General features: G+C 40.2%; 1 protein-coding gene across 1 annotated transcript in view; it reads left to right on the forward strand.

Annotated features, from left to right (window-relative positions):
• Positions 1 to 12,675, forward strand: part of TM7SF3 (transmembrane 7 superfamily member 3) — a 42,391-nt gene extending 29,716 nt beyond the window's left edge. The window contains exons 7-12 of the mRNA XM_069585519.1: positions 2,364 to 2,450; positions 4,297 to 4,377; positions 4,998 to 5,150; positions 8,249 to 8,346; positions 9,305 to 9,467; positions 10,720 to 12,675. Coding sequence (XP_069441620.1) covers positions 2,364 to 2,450; positions 4,297 to 4,377; positions 4,998 to 5,150; positions 8,249 to 8,346; positions 9,305 to 9,467; positions 10,720 to 10,982 — 845 coding nt within the window. The 3' untranslated portion in view covers positions 10,983 to 12,675. The remainder of the gene's footprint in view (positions 1 to 2,363; positions 2,451 to 4,296; positions 4,378 to 4,997; positions 5,151 to 8,248; positions 8,347 to 9,304; positions 9,468 to 10,719) is intronic.
• The last annotated feature ends 6,871 nt before the right edge of the window (positions 12,676 to 19,546 follow it).

Below are 19,546 nucleotides of genomic sequence, written 5' to 3' on the forward strand. Positions count from 1 at the left end.
CGAGAGCCTTGAGAGGTACAGTGCAAGAAACCAGGCAGATATAAGTTCTGTGATTTGACAGCTAGGCTAGATCTTTTTGGGTTTTTCTGTTCCTTTTCCCCTGAACTCTTTGCACCAGGGCCCTCCTGATCAGAGCACTCTGGGCCCTGTCTTTCCACGTTAGGTGGAAGAGAGGGAAGGGTCCCATCTGATTGTTCCTTCAACTCAGGGTGGAACCCTCTCGGTCATGTGGGTTCTATCACTTTCCTTTTCAAGCTCGATGCACACTAAGATGACCTTCCTGAGCTTGAAGTAAGGAGGATGTATCCACGTTACCTCATTTAAAAAAAAAAAATTTATTGGCATATAGTTGCTTTACAGTGTTATTGTGTTATTTTCTGCTGTAGAGCAAAGTGAATCAACCATACATATATACATGGATCTCCTCTTTTTTGCCATTTCATTAAAACCTTTGCCTATGTCATTACCTATAGCGATGCTGTGATGACTGAAAACACTGTAAACGTTGGCTCTCCTCCATCCTCCCATCCCACTCGCTATTATACCTCTCAGTTCTCCTTATGAAACCTTGTCTCCTCTCTGATTTGCTTATATGTTTGACTTTCTCTCTCTTTCCTTCCTGGTATTGTGATCGGAGATTCTTAGTTCCCCTCTGCTGTCTAATGTCCTGGAGGAACATATCTAAACTGGGTCAGTTTTTATTGGGCTGCTTGCTGTCTCTGGTGATTGTACTTGTTGGAAACTTCCGCTAGATTTTCACTTGAAAAAAATTATCCCACTAAAGAATGCATGTTTTTGTTATAATGATTGAATCGTAGAGCAGCAGTCAATCACAGGGCAGGAGGAGAAGGGGGTGACAGAGGATTAGATGGTTGGATGGCATCACCAAATCAATGGACATAAGTTTGAGCAAGCTTCAGGAGATGGTGAAGGACAGGGAAGCTTGGTGTGCCGTAATCAGTGGGGTTGCAAGGAGTCGGACATGACTTAGTAACTGAACAACAACAAATAGGTCTGAAATAAGCAGAATGTGGCAGTAACTCTCATTTCATCTTTCCTTTCATCTCTTCATTTGCAGAGAAATTGCTATTTAGGTATATTTTATGCCCTGCAAGTTCTGGCCTTCTATCTTGAGTTCTTTATCTAAATGTAGGTCTTCATGGTATCCACTGGAATGCTTGAGTATTTTATGTGTTTTGACTTGTAGTTGGTTTGTAATACCTCACATAAGTTTGTGTAGGTGCTGTGTTTTTATTTGTAGTTCAGGAATTATTTTCTTGTGTTTATCTCAGAGGATTCATGATGATGGTGAATTTAATGGGCCTATTTTCCCCTTCAGTAGGATTTATCTTTTGAATTCTAGTTTTTGGATTTAAGTTTGCACTGCTTGAGGATCACAGGATTCGATTCTTCTGCTTCAGGGAGCACATTGTGCTTTATCATTAGTTATTAAGCTATATTTTTATGCAGAGCAACATGCATAATTGATAAGATTGGTAGTGACTTGTTCACGGGTGGCTTGTAGAATAATACATGTTCTTTTGTTTCAGTGTGGTTTTCGGTTAACTAACCTAACTTCGTTTGTTAGGGAAGACTTCAGTGAACTTCCATATACCATTATCCAGCCTTAACAATTTTGATTCATGGCTGTTATCTTGTTTCAGTTGTACACCCACCATGTCTCTGCCCCTCCACCCTCCTTTATCACTGGATTTATTTAGAGCAGGTACCTGATGGTCATTTTGCTTATGGAATTTTGGTATGTATATCTTAAAGAAAAGGGCTATTAAAAATAAATAGCCACAGTAGCATTAATACAAGTTTCAGTGAAAAATATTGAAGATAATTCCTTAATGGCATCAAATTAACAGCCAGTGTTTACATTTTCCCAGTCTTGTTTTTCACAGTTCATGTGTGTGAGTCAGGTTTCACATGAGGTCTGTACATTACATGCAATTGGTATGTCTTAAATTCCCTTGACACCATAGTTCTCCCTCCCCACTCTCTCCTGTTTTTTTCTTCTAGTTTCCTTTTGAAGAAACAGAATTATTTGTTTTAGGCACACTCTCTTTTCTTCTCTTTTCCACCATTCCCTCCCCCAAAGGTGTCGCAGGTAGAATTACAGACCCTTATCAGGAAGCAGCGTTGTCTGATTTCTCTTTCTGTAGGACCTGCAGCCATTGGTATTCATCACCCACATAAAGTCACTAGGGGTGGCAAGAATGTTTCTAAAATAACTTATATACCTGTGGAATAAGTTATTACTTCATTCTACTTGTTTTTCATGAAGCTTTTGTTCTGTATTAAATAGATATAACATATCAAATTGGATGTATTATCCACTTAATTTTTACTCTTTTTAGGAAGAGTATCTACCAAAGTCTTCTTCACTCTTTTTGCCCTGCTTGGCCTCTTCATCTGTTTCTTTGGACACAGATTCTGGAAAACAGGTATTTTGTCTAAAATAGTTGCTACTTACATGCCTCGTGTTTTTTTTTTTTTTTCCTGAAATGCTGCTGGGGAGTTTATGATCTGTAAGGAGAGTAAGCAACTTATTATCTCCACTATTTCATTGATTTGTGGGTCTTTTAGTAAACATTTTACTGAATTACAGTACATTTTTAATTTTTTCTCTTTTCTCCACTAGGGAGTTCAAACTCCTCTTATTAAGCAGGGTATAAAGTTTGATCTGTGCATCCACCTTTATCAATTGCTAGAATGACTAGTTGACCAAAGATTACCAATTAGAAATCAGAATGTCTGTGTACAAAATATATGTGGATTTTGGTGATGGTGATGGACGTGGTTTTGCACAAATCAGGCTGCAAATCAGTGAGGTTGAAATGTCTGCACAACCCTGGGAGGTTTAAACAGCAAATGGGAACGCCACGATCTGCTCAGTGAAACCCAGTGAAGGGAGGAGAATATGAAATGTGCTTGTTAAATTGACTTGAATTCTTTGGATTACCTTTTATATAACTAACATTTGCGTGAGTGCTTAGTCACTCAGTCGTGTCCAACTCTTTGCAACCCCATGGACTATAGCCCACCAGGCTTCTCTGTCCATGGGATTTCCAGGCAAGAGCACTGGATCACGTTGCCATTTCCTCCTCCAGGGGGTCTTAACTCTCCTGTGTTTCCTGCATTGCAGATGGATTCTTTACCCATGGAGCCTAATGTTTGTAGTTACTGGGAAAAAAAAAAAATGAATCCTTCATGTAATTCATTAACAGGGGATATAATGGTATTACAAGGGGAGAGTGAATGTAATCCTGATCTTAGGAAACTGTTTCAACTGATAAATTGTTTGAAACAGCAACTCCTTTCCTTCCATTGCTACCTTTTTTATCTTGATTAAGAAGAGAGTATTGTGAAGAATATTTAATTGCTCAAAATGTAGAATGATCCTATAGTACAGAATTTAATTGTTAAGCTGTATGTAGAGTTTAAAAGATAAGGAAATGACAATCCACTCCAGTACTAATGCCTGGAAAATCCCATGGACAGAGAAGCCTGGTAGGCTGCAGTCCATGGGGTCGGGAAGAGTTGGACACGACTGAGCGACTTCACTCACTCACTCACTAGGTTTTTATGGTTAAAGACAGTAGTCAATGTTCATATTAAACAAGAGAGGATGAATTAAAAGAAGACATAAAAGTCACATTTTGCTTTGGAATATATTTTTTTAATCTTTCAAATCCTATTTTTGCTCATGTAATGAAGGGCTCCCAGGTGGCGCTTCCACCTGCCGATGCAGAAGACGCAAGAGATGTGGGTTTGATGCCTGGGTTGGGAAGATCCCCTGTGGTAGGAAATGGCACCCCACTCCAGTATTCTTGCTTGGAAAATTTCATGGGCAGAGGAGTCTGGCAGGCTGCAGTCCATGGAGCCACAAAGAGTAGGACATGGTTGAGTGACTGAGCACAATGAACTGAAATCTAGTGTGTAATTTCAGATCAGACACAATAACAAAAGTACTATTTCTGTTTTAAATTGGAACTATAAATATACCAAACCAAGCTATGAAATTAACAATTAACTGATCAATTGAAACTGACCTATATATAAAAAATGTATCCAATAGTTAATACTTTAATTTGTACCCATTTAATAAGAATATTTACTCCCAATGATGTCTGAATTTTTCCTGCCTTTTAGATACTTATTTCTTTTCTTTGAATGCCCTCATGTATACATTCTGGGAACTGAAGAATGTGTTTGTAGATTAGACATTTAAATTGCATTTACTAACCATAGCTTTTTTTTTTTTTTTCTTTCTTGGTGGTCTGCTACTAGAACTATTCTTTATAGGCTTTATCTTCGTGGGATTCTTCTTTTATATACTGATTACAAGACTGACACCTATTAAGTATGATGGTAAGTGAACATAATATAGTTTGATGGAGGTTCAAAGAGCAAGGTGCTGTGTTTGCATCCCTTGTATAGGTTAACCAGTACTGAGCGTGCTATCCTCTTATGTGTGTAAAATAACTGGCCACCTATGCTCTACACATCTTTTCTGAACTACTCCTTCAAACCTTCTCTCCAAGGTTTTTAATCTGCATGGAGAAGTCCTTGGTACTCAGGGAAATGAAGGGCCATGTGGATTATAAGCCTGTGTTCCAGCTATGTGGTATATTGACAATATGACATTTACAACAGAGTGTTAGGATTTTCTTTACCTCAGAACAAACACAAGCCTCCTTCCTTGTCATGTTGAACAGAATCCTTGTCACCCCTTCTTCCACAGTCCCAGATAGAGGTTGTACCCAACCATGCCTATCACTCATCCTCAGAGGCTTAGCTCCCCAGCTGGTTTCCAGTCTCAGACCCTCCCTAGAGAGGGCCTTTCCACGCTGTTTTCATGGCACTGCTGATGCACCCTTGGTGCCCGACCCAGAGAAAGGGTAGTCTAGGCTGGCTTTGGTAACGTTAGCGTGTCTGAGCATGCATCTGAGAAGCTCTGATTTAACTGTCCATCCGCTCCCCTTGTGCAGTCCGCCTGATTGTGACAGCCGTCGCCGGAAGCATCGGTGGAATTTTCTTGGTAGCTGCTTGGTGGCGATTTGGAGTCCTCACGCTCTGCATGCTGTGTGTCGGACTGGTGCTGGGCTTCCTCGTCGCGTCAGTGGTTTTCTTCACTCCCCTGGGTAGGAGATCCATTACTCATGTTATGTGTGTGCAGTTCATTGTCAGACTTTATTTCACCTTTCCAGGACACGTCCCCCCCCACCGCACCCCTTGTCAGGGATTTGGGGCCTCTCCTGAGAGTTCTGGAAACTTGCACTGATAATGCGCCACTTTAGGGAAAACCAGTACCAATAAGAATCCCCCTTTCCTCAAAGGTGCCCTATGTAGATGAATTCTGGAACATCTTCAGAGGTTGCCTTGGACCTACGTGTCATAGGGGTCTGTGTGTATTTCTGTTGGTTGAAATTAATGGAGGTAAAGGGAATTCTTTATATATGGCAGAACAGTGGTTTTCAGTTTTTAAAACCCTGCAACTGTTTCTTCAAGTGAGTTTTAAGCAGAAGCCTGGTACAACCCACAGATAAATTGGCACTACTCTGATGGCAGCTGAGCCAGGGAGCCTGGTGCTCTGTTGCCAGTCTTCTCTTGTACCACTAACCCCTGCTCCCACTCCCTGCAAGCCCTGAGTGTTCCTGAGGTACCTACTTATAGTCATCCTAGCCAGTAACACAGGGATGGTTTGGGGGGTTTTAAATTATTCAGTTTCTATCCATTTAAAAAATCTAGGTAATGTGTAAGTTAACTCAAAAGGGAGGAAAGATTTTCCTTTTAACCTTCTAGGTTCTTTGGCTGCTCTAATAATTCAGTTGACATAGGACAGATTCCTAGGAGAAAACCAAATTTAATTCTGTAGCACTGGAGTCGCATAAAAATAGAAGACTCAAAGGCAGTCAGGCAGTTGAGGCTTCTCTGCCATCCTGAGCTAAGAATTCAGATGGAGTCTGAGGCTTTAGAGAGGTGGAGGGCACTTCACAGGAACATAAGAAGGGTAGGTGTTTGGTAACCAGGTGTCTGCCATTGCAGATAGAAAGCTGTCTCTGGTAATTGCTTTCATTCTGGGCCAGGCCTGTGATCTACATTCTTTTAGGCAGTAAAGGGAGAGAAAAGTTTCCCCCAGATCTGCTGGGTCTTGATTGCCTTCAGCTCAAAATAATCCACATGCCAAAGGGGCCCATTCTGGGGTGCCTGTTCTGCTGCCCTTCACTCTGTAGTTGTATGATAACTTACATTTCTTCAGTGGTGAAAATCCTCCTGCCAGTGCAGGAGAGACAAGAGAAGTCAATTCAGCGCCTGGGTCAGGAAGATCCCTGGGAGAAGGAAATGGCAACCCACTCCAGTATTCCTGCCTGGAGAATCCCACGGACAGAGGAGCCTGGTGGGCTACAGTTGATGGGGTCACAAAAGCCAGGCACAGCTGAGCGCACACACACTATACATAAAATAGATAAATAACAAGGACTTACTGTATAGCACAGGGAACTATATTCAGTATTTTGTAATAAGCTATAATGGAAGATACTTCAAAAAAGAAGTGTGTGTGTGTGTGTGTGTGTGAGTGGGTGGGTAGGTGTATAGCTGAATCAGTTTGCTGTACCCCAGAAACTAACACGACATTATTAATTAATTATATTTCAAGAAAAAATAAAATTTTTAAAAAGGGTGTCTATGGCCAGAAGTACTCTACTAGGTTATTTTTTACTTCTGATAATGTTTAGTTCTTTTATTAAAATTTTTTAGATCAGAAAGAATTGGTGAACTGTGTATTTACTGACGATTCCAAGGCCCTTTGCTCTGATTTTAGCAAACCTATAGCCAAGTTCATTCCAGGCCCCCTTACAGGTAGCTCTTTATCTACCTGCAAAGTAGCATTGTTTAGATTCGGCTAAATCACAGACTCTCAGGGATGTTTATTGAAAATGCAGATTCAGAACTCTACTCTAGAAGTGCTAAACCAAATACTATTTGATGAGCTTCCTTTTTGTTAGTCTTTAGAAGATGGAGGGATGGTGGATTAGAACCTTTTGTAGTTAATATGTTGAACTCTCTTATTTTTAGTAGTTAATGTATGAACTATCTCATCCCTCAAGGACATTTAGGGTAAGTGTGACCTTAATTAGAGTGGGTACAAACTCATATTTCTAAGCACTAAAATTTGGAAAAGATTTGGTTGACTTCTAGATTTAATGAAATTACTGTTTTTCACTTTATTATGTGTCTTCTGAGTAGGTCAGTCTTCTCATGCCTGGCATCATAACTACTATTGTTAATCTCTTGTATTCCTTTTTTTAAAGTCACATGTGCATGTTGTGAAGGATAGCATTGGTGAACTGGAGATATGATCCATCCATTCACCTCACTGAAGCATGGTGCAGTTTGCTTTCTGAGAATATGGGGTCTCCAGGTCAGAGCCCCTCACTATGGACCTCCAACTCTTTCAGGATACGTGGGTCTCAAGATACAGGGACGTCTCCATTTGGACTGAGGGATGGTGCCAGTGTCAGTATTAAATAATTGTCAGATTTACATTTTTGTTATTTAAACATAATTTATAATAGAAGTGCTAATATATCCATCCTGGGTCACCCCAAGGTGCACTGCACTTTAGAGAAGGGTTTAGTAGGATGGATTAGCTCACATCTTAGCTAAATGATTAGCTCACAGCTTTCCTGATGCCTGAGAAAAAGTCACATCTTCCAGTGTACAGTGGGTAAACAGGAAATGCACTGATGGTCAAAATCGACTAAACAGAATTTGCTTCTTATACGGGATTTCATATATCATATGATCACTCTGAATGCCATTTATATTTTTTACTTCACAGTACAAAATCAGGGAATTATAGAAATTTATAGCTAGAAGGGATGATTTGAAGCTTGGAGATAAAGTGGTTCAACCTTTTCATTTTAAGGATCAGGAAACAGGCCCAGCATCACAGCTGGCGAATGATAGAGCTTGGGCTAGTCCAGCCTCTTCTGAGTTATCCTGTAATAAATGCAGAGCATTACCTGCTTGATTTTTCCTCCTACCCCTCTACTTTCTTAGGACACATCCTTCAAAGAGGATTGTATTGATAGTTAAGTGAAAAGAAATCCATTCATTTCATAGTGCCTGTTTGTTACTTTAAACCTTCAGAGTATGTCTATGTTCACATGTTGAGAAAATGAAATTCCAGTTGGCAAACCTGTTGTTTACTCCTGATTTCTTTCTGCTTTTCCAGGAAACCTAAAGATTTTCCGTGTCGACGCAGTATTCTGGGTGACCTTCTCTTGTATAGCCATTTTCATTCCAGTGATTTTCATGGGCTGCTTAAGAATAGTAAGTGTTTCATCAGGTCAGGATTCACCCTATTTTCCTGGGCCTTCCTTTGTTCACTTATTGCATCATTTTGCATTTCTTTTCCCTAGAGACAGCTGTCTGTCTGTATCAGATGATTGATTTTGAATAGCCTTGTTACTGTGAAAGCAAGGAAAGTTCTCGTTACAATGGTCACATTATTTTTTTCCAATAAGTGGTGCAGGTCATCACACTTCTAACAGCAGGAGCAGAGAAGGTAGGGCTTATGGCGATGCAGCCACTTGATGGATTGTTCATTTCTGCTGTCTCTCCAGGAGATTCTTCATCTACTTAGAATTTATTATTGAAGTTATTTCAGCAGGAAGACCTTTTCTATGACGAGGGACACTGTGTTTTATGAACCATAGTTGTTGAAAAGTTTTTTTCAGTTTATCTTCTTTTTTCCATAATTTTTAAAATTTATTTTCCAGCCAAAATAAATTTTAAAAAGCACTGGGTCTTCATTGCTGCAAGTGAGCTTTCTCTAGTTGTGGTGAGCAGGGACTTCTTGTTGCAGCGTGCAGGCTTCTCATTGCGGTGGCTGCTCTTGTTGCTGAGCACAGGCTCTCAGACGCTCGGGCTTCGGTAGCTGTGGCGTGTGGGCTCAGGAGTTGAGGTTTCCAGGCTCTAGAGCACAGGCTCTGTAGTTATGGTGCACAGGCTTGGTCGCTCCAAGGTATATGGGATCGTCTCGAATCTGGGATTGAACCTGTGTCTCCTGCCTTGGCAAGTGGATTCTTTACCACTGAGCCACCAAGAAAGCCCCTAGTTTATCTTTTCAGGTAACCTTTATTCAGTTCTAAGATTTGGTCCCTTTTCATATGCCCTGAAGGAGCAGGAGTGATTCCTGGCTCCTCAGGGTTGAGGCCAGTGATGAAAGCTATAAAAACTATTATTGTTCTACCAGAGGTGATGCCTAAACACTTCTGCTTTTCCACAGCTGAACATACTGAGCTGTGGATTCGTTGGCTCCTATTTGGTGGTCTTGGCCGTGGACAGTTACCTGTACACAAGCCTTTCTTACATCACTTTGAACATACTCAGGAGAGCACTCCATGTGGATTTCCGCAGAGCTTTCGTGAATGTGCCTTTTCAAACGAACGGTAAGACTCGAAATCCAAGAACCAAGTGATGGTCAGGTAGGAATATTGGCTTACCTGTGCTAACAAGAGCTCTTCTAACCAGATTGAAAGAAGGTTAACGGGCCATAAGGAGGAAATTCACACCATGCAGATGGTATTAGAGCCCTGTGTTAATGATTACTTATGATCACAGGAGCAAAGAATTTAAATTTGTAAGGTGGCTGAAATTCATACTTCTAAAAATCTAATAAATGAACTTATTAAGAAATTTCTAAACCAGGATTACTAAGGTTTATCTAGTCATTCCCGGTTATCAGAAAAATGCTGAGAATAAAGCTGTTTGGCACCTTATGAGTTGAGGGTAGGGTGAGGGGTGAGAAGGACAACCTGATTTTTTAAGTTATTCCCTTTTTTCCTTCCTATGAAGAAGCACATAATTTGCTAATAAAAAGAGAAAGTGGTTTTCAATCAGTAGTTGTGTTTTTCCTCAATTGTAAGAGTCAACCCATTAAAGATTTTCCATTAAGTTTTTGAAGGAGAAATATGATTACTAAATCAAATGTTCACAAAGATTGCAAGGTATGTTGGTTTCAGAATGTTAAAATAGGGAGGATGGTAAAGCAAGACTTAGAATTAAAGTTATAGAAGCATGATTGAAATTGTTATGAATATTTAAGGTCAGCTTTTTCCCTCTGCTCTCCTGAACCTGCCCTCATTGTTTAAGAGGTTGATGGTAGAGACCTTGAAATCCACGTGTCATAGAAGTGGATTTTACTGAAAGCTCCGTACAATTTGTTGAATCTCTTCATGCATTTCTATATCTACTCTATATGAGTGGGGTGGGGTCCCATACAGGATGGAATGGGGAAAGAAGAGCATGGTGGTCTCTGATGTTCCACGTTGTATGTCTGTGAGATCACTACCTTTCCTCTCCACTCTGGAAAAACACAACAAACAACTCTGCCTTTGAGTACTATCCCTGTAGTCATAAAATACTGGAATGCCAAGGCTCCAAACAACTGATTCCTTTATAACTCTGGACTTTCAAATGCCTGTAGTAGGAAATTCCTATCTTGAAATGTAAAACCATAGTTTCCTTGCTTATTCCCTGGCTTGTAAGTGAGGAAGCACACATATATTTGGACATACTCACCATAAAGTGTAGTATTTAACTGAGAAAAGACAATACAGATTGAGGCTATAAAATGTCTTAACATCTAGTGACCAGTTTTAAAATACCAGAGTTCAGACTGTGCTTTCTACTGTTCTGTAGACTTTATTGTCCTGGCAGTATGGGGGATGCTGGCTGTAAGTGGAATTACGCTACAGATTCGAAGAGAAAGAGGGCAGCCATTTTTCCCTCCCCACCCATACAAATTATGGAAGCGAGAGCGTGAGCGGAGAGTGACGAACATTCTGGACCCCAGCCACCACATCCCTCCACTAAGAGAGCGACTCTTCAGCCGATTAGCCCAGATCAAAGGGCTCTTCCAGAGGGAACAGCCAGCGGGAGAGAGAACGCCCCTGCTTCTGTAGATGCCAGAATGCTTGGTCAGGGCAATATAGATGTACAACCCAGGTACCATCTCAGGTTCGGTGATGCTGCCCGGCTGCTTCAGCAATCTCTGGGGCAAGTCTGCTAAGAAACCGGCTCTGCATCTGTGCTTTGTACAGTACTGTGGTCTCTTTATTGAAAGAGGGTAAGGACATGCCTGGGAGATGACAATAATTCTAAGTGAGAGTGAGAAAGGTGGTCATAATGGTGGTGGTAAGGAGGTTTTTCTTTATTACCAAATGCTTAAGAAATTACATTTTTGATTTATAGGTTATGTGTCAACCTACTCCATTAAGTAGATACACTTTTTAAAAAATTAAAAATTAATTGTTGTTCTGTAAAGCCATGGTGGGTTTTTTGTCTTCTGCTTTTTTTTTTTTTTGTAACTTCTTGAACAATTCTCTCACCTAAGTCTGTCTAAACTTGGGGACCAGGGCACAGAGGGCGGTTTTATTTAAATAAATTTTTATTTGCCACTGTGTTTGTAGTTTTGGGGATTTGGTATCACACCTTTGAACTTCAGAGTACAAAGTGGGGAGAACTAACTTATTTTCTGACTACAAGCAATCTGATTACTTAGTTGCACATAAATATCATATATTATCAAAAATTACCCTTTTGTTTATCTTTGTGATAAAATACATATTTACCCTATCGATCATTTTTAAGTATATATATAGTTCAGTTGGTACTCCTCATCTTTGCCTTTTATTGCTTAAAATAGTAATTGAAATAGCTGAACTATTTCAATCATTTGAAAAGAGGTCAATTTATGTAGATAATAAAGTTCTTATATGGATGACTTATTTATATTCCAGATAAAAAATGACTTTTTTTCCTTTCAAAACCTTTTAAAATAGTTTTGACAGCCGATTTCTAGTTTAAACTGCATTCAATGACATATAAGTTGTTTTATTTTGGGGAGATAAATTGGCCCCTAGCTTCATCTATAGTCCCATTAATAAAGAAACCTTTAAAATATTTGCGTTTTGTAGTTCTTTCTGCTAAATTAGTTATTAGAGCATTGGTACAACTTCAAAAATATCAGTATGAAGTCTTTGTCCTATCTGTGTTGTAAATTGGTGAGGAGAGAGAAAGGATTTAGGTGTTGAATAAAGCTGCTTTCAATGAGGGCCCTGGATTCTGTAAGAAGAGTCCCTTCAGTTCTGACTTTGTTGCACCGCAGGAAAGCACCCAGATGCCCTGGGCCGCATCCTTGCTCCTTGTGGCCTTCTAACAACTGTCAGAGTCTCTGCCAGGGTTCTACCTTGTATCTGAAGCTAGTGACTGAGATGCCTGAGTAGCTGTGAGGTTGGTTATGGTTGCCCTACTCCTATTTGTGAGTTAACCACTATTTAAACGATGCTGCTTTTACAGGTTTTTCAATATACAATAGGTTTTTGATGCTTCCGGTAACTGGAGACTTTTCAGCTTTGCTCTTAAAAGTGTCATGGAAAGGCTGAGACAAAATGAAAAAAAATGTATAATAATGTCTTGAATTGAAAAGTTGAAATTACACAGGTGTTTGTTTGCTATGTATTTTGTAATCTTCACTGTTTATATAACTTCAAAAAACACTTGAACATGAAGGAAAAAAATGTGGGCTTTTTTTTATGATTCTGTAGAACCATAGAGATTCTGTATTCTGCTATATCATAAATTCTAACACAGTGACATGGAATATTTGTGTTTTTTTTCTATACATCAAAATGTCTGCCAGTAAAGATTATAAAGACAAAACATACTTTCTTGGAGGGGGGAGACAAATTGTTTAAAATTTTTCATGATAATTTGTGAGAAATAAGCCAGTTTGTTTAATTTTTTAATAATAAGTACCTATTTTGAAACAAATGCAAAAAAGTCTCATTATTATAAAATTCTTATAAAATTTTTATCATCTGTATTTGTACAAAAGTAATAAGACATGAGGACAGTTTCATAGCTATAAACAAAAGTATTTAACTTGGGCGAATAATTCTTCATTTCAAAAAATCAGTTTAACAGCAACAGAATCACAGACTTAGAAAACAAATTTATGGTTGTAGGACAGTGTTGGGGGTAGTGGGTAGGAAGGTTGAAGCGGAGGTATAGTTAGGGAGTTTGAGATATACATGTACCCAGTGCAATATTTAAAATGGATAACTGGCAAGGACCTACTTTATAGCACAGGCAACTCTGCTCAACATTACATAACAACCTAATTGGGATAAGAATTTGAAAAAGGAGACATGTATATGTTAAAAAAAATCAGTTTAAGCATAAATGGAATGATAGGAAATGAAGGAAATCTGGGGTAATGTGTTAAAGGTTATATCCTTTATTAGAAGGAAAGCTGTTGTCTTTAATGCATTAGTTTGTGTTGGTGTCATTAGCACTTTAGTTGGGTCAAACAGAAAAATAATAATGTTGTCAGAAACTTGTTTCTACCAGTTAAATGTTTTAGTTCTGATTAACCTATTATGGATTAGCTATTAGGTTGCCAAACCACAGCAGCTAACCAGTGCTATAAACCTGTTGAGTTCTATATAAAGTGGGATAGAAAACTGATTCTAACAAAGAAATTGCTACAATGTTTGAGCAGGAATGGACTTTAGATACAATAATATCTGATCTTAACATGTAATCATGTTATTTTGTACTTGAGGAAATTCTTAAGGAGTAAATTATATAAAGTCACAGTTATCAAATAATAGTGCCCAAACCAAAACTTGAGAACTCCCTATCCAAATGTGCTTTACACTCTTATTGTGATGAAAATGTAAATCATTGATTTTTTTTCAATTTTCTTCTGTTGTTAGTGAATTCTTAGGAAGCTCCTATGCTCCTAATATTGCCATGATCTCTTCTTCTAGGAAGGTGTTAATTTTGCACAGTGAAAACATGTTTTTCCAAGTTATGGTCATGGACCATTTTATGCTCATTATAAAGTATATAATAGATATTTAGTTTCCAATTCCATAAGTATTTCACCACAGCAGCATTTGTAGTGAATTTTTTGGTGTCAAGTTCACTCCTTGATGATGTACTTGATACCTGTTGTTAACCTTCATGAAAACCCTAGAATTCTTTGCTCTCATTTCCTGAAAACTGTAGGCTTTCCCACTGTGATGTTCAGTCCTTAGGAGCAAGGCTGCCTGTGTTTTCCTTTTTGACATGCACTGAATTTCTTGCCACCCACCCAAAAATTATATGTTGAATCCCTTACCTGCCAGTATTTCAGAGTGTGACTGTATTTGGAGAGAAGTGAAAAGTGAAAGTGTTAGTTGCTTAGTCGTGTCTGACTCTTTGGAACTCCACAGACTGTAACCCACGAGGCTCCTCTATCCATGGGATTCTCCAGGCAAGGATCCTGGAGTGGGTTTCTATGCCCTCCTCCAGGGATCAAACCCAGGTCTCCTGCATTGCAGGGTTCTTCCACATTGCAAGCAGATCTTTACCGTCTGAGCCATGGGGGAAGCCCATTTGGAGAAAGGGCTTTATTAAGGAGTTAATTAATTAGGTAACCGAGCTTCCCAGGTGGCTCAGAAGGTAAAGAATCTGCCCACAATGCGGGAGGCCCTGGTTTGATCCCTGGGTCAGGAAGATCCCCTGGAGCAGGAAATGGCAACCCACTCCAGTATGCTTGTCTGGAGAATTCTGTGGACAGAGGAGCCTGGTGGGCTACAGTCCATGAGACTGCAAAAAGTCAGACATGACTGAGTGTTAACACTTTCACTTAGGTGAAAATGAGGCCATCAGGGAGAGTCCTTAATCCAATCTGAAAAAGATTAGAACATACAAGGACTCTGGGACAAAGTGGGTGTGAGCACACAGTGAGATGGTGGCCACCAGCCAGCAGAGGAGAGCGGCCTCAGACAAAACATACCTGATCTTGGACTTGCAGCCTCAGAATTGAGAAAATTTCTGATGTGATGCCGCCCAGCCTGTGGTATTTTTGTTATGGCAACCCTGGCAAATGACTATACTTTACAAGTCCATTTAATCCAGCTTGTTGATTGGGAGACACTTGTGTGGTCTGGCTACTGCTTTTGCAAGGACTACTCTTTATGAAACTGAGGTAGAGAGGGGCTCAAGTTAGTGGATACTTGGACTCACCGGGGACCCTATAATCACAGCACTGGGGAGGCTGGCAGTTCTGGATCAAGCTACATCAGCATCAGGGACAAAATTTAAAAAATTGTAATACCGCAATACTCTGATTTGGACCTCACCTTCACTCATCCATGCAATATTTTGTTAAGTTCCTAAGTGCCAGGCATTGGCAAAAATCAGGTCCAGTCCCTGCTTCAGGGCTTAGCATGTGATGAGGCAGACACTAAAATAGTTACACAAAAGAAATACAATACACAATGGAAATTTACCATGGAATTGGAGGTAAAATCTGGGATGCCAGGGAAGAATTCCTTGAGGAAATGACATTTAAGTGGAGACTTGGAGTGGAGGATGATCTTTGTTTTTTGAATGTTGAATTTTACACTAGCTCTTTCACTCTCAAGAGGCTCTTTAGTTCCTCTTCACTCTCTGCCATAAGGGTGGTGTCGTCTGCATATCTGAGGTTATTGATATTTCTCCCGGCAATCTTGATTCAAGCTTGTGCTTCATCCAGCCGGTATTTCACATGATGCGTATAAGTTAAATAAGCAGGGTGACAACATATAGCCTTGAAGTACACCTTTTCCAATTTTGAACCAGTCCATGGAACAATGGACTAACTATTGCTTCTAACTATTGCTTCTTGACCTGCATACAGGTTTCTCAGGAGGTAGGTGAGGTAGTCCTATCACTTCATGGCAAATAGAGGGTAAAAAATGGAAACAGTGACAGACTGTCAGGCTCCAAAATCACTGTGGATGGTGACTGCAGCCATGAAATTAAAAGATGCTTGTTCCTTAGAAGGAAAGCTATGGCTGAACATAAACAGTGTATTAAAACACAAAGACATCACTTTGCTGACAAAGGTCCATATAGTCAAAGCTATAGTTTTTCCAGTAATCATGTACGGTTGAGAGAGTTACACCACTATAAAGAAGGCTGAGCACCGAAGAATTGATGCTTTCAAACTGTGGTGTTGGAGAAGACTCTTGAGAGTCCCTTGGACAGCAAGGAGATCAAACCAGTCAATCCTAAAGGAAATCAGTCCTGAATACTCATTGGAAGGACTGATGCTGAAGCTGAAGCTCCAATACTTTGGCCACCTGATGTGAAGAGCTGACTCATTAGAAAAGACCGAAGATTGAAGGCAGGAGAAGGGGACAACAGAGGATGAGATAGCTGGATGGCATCACTGACTCGATGGACATGAGTTTGAGCAAACTCTGGGAGATAGTGCAGACAGGGAAGCCTGGCTTCTCTGTCTGCAGTCCATGGGATCGTAAAGAGTTGGACACGACTTAGTGACTAAACAACAGCTAGAGGATGAGGGCTTCCCTGGTGGCTCAGATGGTAAAGAATCTGCCTGCAATGTGGGAGACTCAGGTTTGATCGCTGGGTTGGGAAGATCCCCTGGAGAAGGGAATGGCAACCCACTCCAGTATTCTTGTCTGGAGAATCCCATGGACAGGGAAGCCTGGCAGGCTCCAGTCCATGGGGTCACGAAGAGTCGGACATGGCTGAGCAACCAATACTTTCACTTTCACTGGAAGATGAGTTAGGACTACAGGGAGGCACAGTGCATTCCATGTAGTAGAGGAAAAACATGAACAAATCCTGGAGGCCTTCCCTTTTCATTTTGGAGATGCCCCAGTGGAATCTTACTTGTACGCCCACCAGTCATTATAGCCCTTCATTTTGGTGCTTGGCAGAATCAGCTCTCCCATTCTCAGCTCTTGTCATTTTGAGCAGCTGATCCAGACAGGATGTTGTCATTTTTTTTTAAATCGAGTTACAAATGATATATAACATTGTGTAAGTTGAAGGTGTACCATATGCTGATTTAATACATTTATATATTACTATATAATTATCATTAGAGCATTAACTAACATCTCTATCATGTCACATATTTCCTTTTTGTGATGAGAACAGTTAAGATTTCATTTATCAGCAACTTAGAGTATTGCTGACTGTAATCATTATGCTGTGAATTAGATGTCCAGAATGTATCTATTACCTTCTCATTTGAAGTTTATACCTTTAAACATTCTCCCCAGCTCCCCTTCCCCCTACCCCTGGTAACCACCATTCTGCTTCTGTTATTAGGAGTTTGGGCTTCATTAGATTCCACAGATTAGTACCATAGTTGTTTGTCTTTCTCTGCTGACTTATTTCACTGAGCATAATGCTGTCAGGGGTCATCTGTGTTGTCACAAATGGCAGAATTTCCTTCTTCCCTATGGTTAACTAATATTTGATCACATACATATGCAACATCTTTGTCCATTCATCCAATGGAGGACACTTAGGTAGTTTCCCTACCTTGGCTATTGTGAATGATGCAATAAACACAGGCAGAAAGATAATTTTTCAATATCCTGTTTTCCTTTGTGTGTGTGTATCTAGAAGTAGGATTGCTGGATTATATGATAGTTCTGTCTTGATTGTCAGTCTTCTCTTCCTCATTACATTTTAATTGTTTTACAAAACTGCATGGAGCACACCTTGCCTTTTTTATTTACCTTTTTCCATTCCTCCCAAGACCCTAGAATTTAGTGATCATTCCCTGGCAGGTAGGTCAGAATCCCAGTGACTCATAAGCCATGACCCTTGGAATCACTCCTTCTATTCCAGAGTCTTGTACACACAAGTATAACAATATATGACACTACTTCCCCTGGAAGGAAGTTAATAAATGGCCACATTTTTTTTTGAAGTCTTTTCCCTTTGAAGTCCTTAAGGAGGAAAAACCCTATTTCACATGAGGTTTCAAGGCTTCTCCTCTAATGGATTATCTTTTGCCCAGATTAGCTTCAATGTGCTCAGCCTGCCTGTAGTCATGGTGCAGGGTCTGGGAGCTTTGAGGAGAGGATCAGAAGCAGCTGCAAACAGCAAGGAAGAAAATATATTAAGCTCCCTGCTTCTCCATGGGTGGTGTATATCACGTAAAACACACCAGTGATTTTCTTTCTACTGAATAGAGATGTTTTTCACCTCTTGCATAATATGTATGTCTAGAGTCTGCATGAGCTGGGAACAAAAACCTTACAATTATTGAGGCAGGTCTTAAAATGAATGTATTCTCAGTTCAGTTGCTCAGTCGTGTCCGACTTTTTGCGACCCCATGAATCGCAGCACGCCAGGCCTCCCTGTCCATCACCAACTCCCGGAGTTCACTCAGACTCACATCCATCGAGTCAGTGATGCCATCCAGCCATCTCATACTCTCGTCCCCTTCTCTCCTGTCCTCAATCCCTCCCAGTTTCAGAGTCTTTTCCAATCAGTCAGGTCTTCACATGAGGTGGCCAAAGTACTGGAGTTTCAGCTTCAGCATCATTCCTTCCAAAGAAATCCCAGGGCTGATCTCCTTCAGAATGGACTGGTTGGATCTCCTTGCAGTCTGAGGGACTCTCAAGAGTCTTCTCCAACACCACAGTTCAAAAGCATCAATTCTTCGGCGCCCAGCCTTCTTCACAGTCCAACTCTCACATCCATACATGACCACTGGAAAAACCACTAGCCTTGATTAGACAGACATTTGTTGGCAAAATAATGTCTCTGGTTTGCAATATGCTATCTAGGTTGCTCATAACTTTCCTTCCAAGGAGTAAGCGTCTTTTAATTTCATGGCTGCAGTCTCCATCTGCAGTGATTTTGGAGCCCCCCAAAATGAAGTCTGACACTCTTTCCACGGTTTCCCCATCTATTTCCCATGAAGTGATGGGACCAGATGCCATCATCTTCGTTTTCTGAATGTTGAGCTTTAAGCCAACTTTTTCACTCTCCACTTTCACTTTCATCAAGAGGCTTTTTAGTTCCTCTTCACTTTCTGCCATAAGGGTGGTGTCATCTGCATATCTGAGGTTATTGATATTTCTCACATCTGCTGGATCATGGAAAAAGCAAGAGTTCCAGAAAAACATCTAATTCTGCTTTATTGACTATGCCAAAGCCTTTGACTGTGTGGATCACAATAAACTGTGGAAAATTCTGAAAGAGACAGGAATACCAGACCACCTGACCTGCCTCTTGAGAAATCTATATGCAGGTCAGGAAGCAACAGTTAGAACTGGACATGGAACAACAGACTGGTTCCAAATAGGAAAAGGAGTCCGTCAAGGCTGTATATTGTCACCCTGCTTATTTAACTTATATGCAGAGTACATCATGAGAAATGCTGGGCTGGAGGAAGCACAAGCTGGAATCAAGATTGCCGGGAGAAATATCAATAACCTCAAATATGCAGATGACACCACCCTTATGGCAGAAAGTGAAGAAGAACTAAAAAGCCTCTTGATGAGAGTGAAAGAGGAGAGTGAAAAAGTTGGCTTAAAGCTCAACATTCAGAAAACGAAGATCATGGCATCTGGTCCCATCACTTCATGGGAAATAGATAGGGAAACAGTGGAAACAGTGTCAGACTTTAGTTTTTTGGGCTCCAAAATCACTGCAG

Source organism: Ovis canadensis, chromosome 3 (assembly GCF_042477335.2).
Source record: "Ovis canadensis isolate MfBH-ARS-UI-01 breed Bighorn chromosome 3, ARS-UI_OviCan_v2, whole genome shotgun sequence".
Classification (NCBI taxonomy): Eukaryota; Metazoa; Chordata; class Mammalia; order Artiodactyla; family Bovidae; genus Ovis; species Ovis canadensis.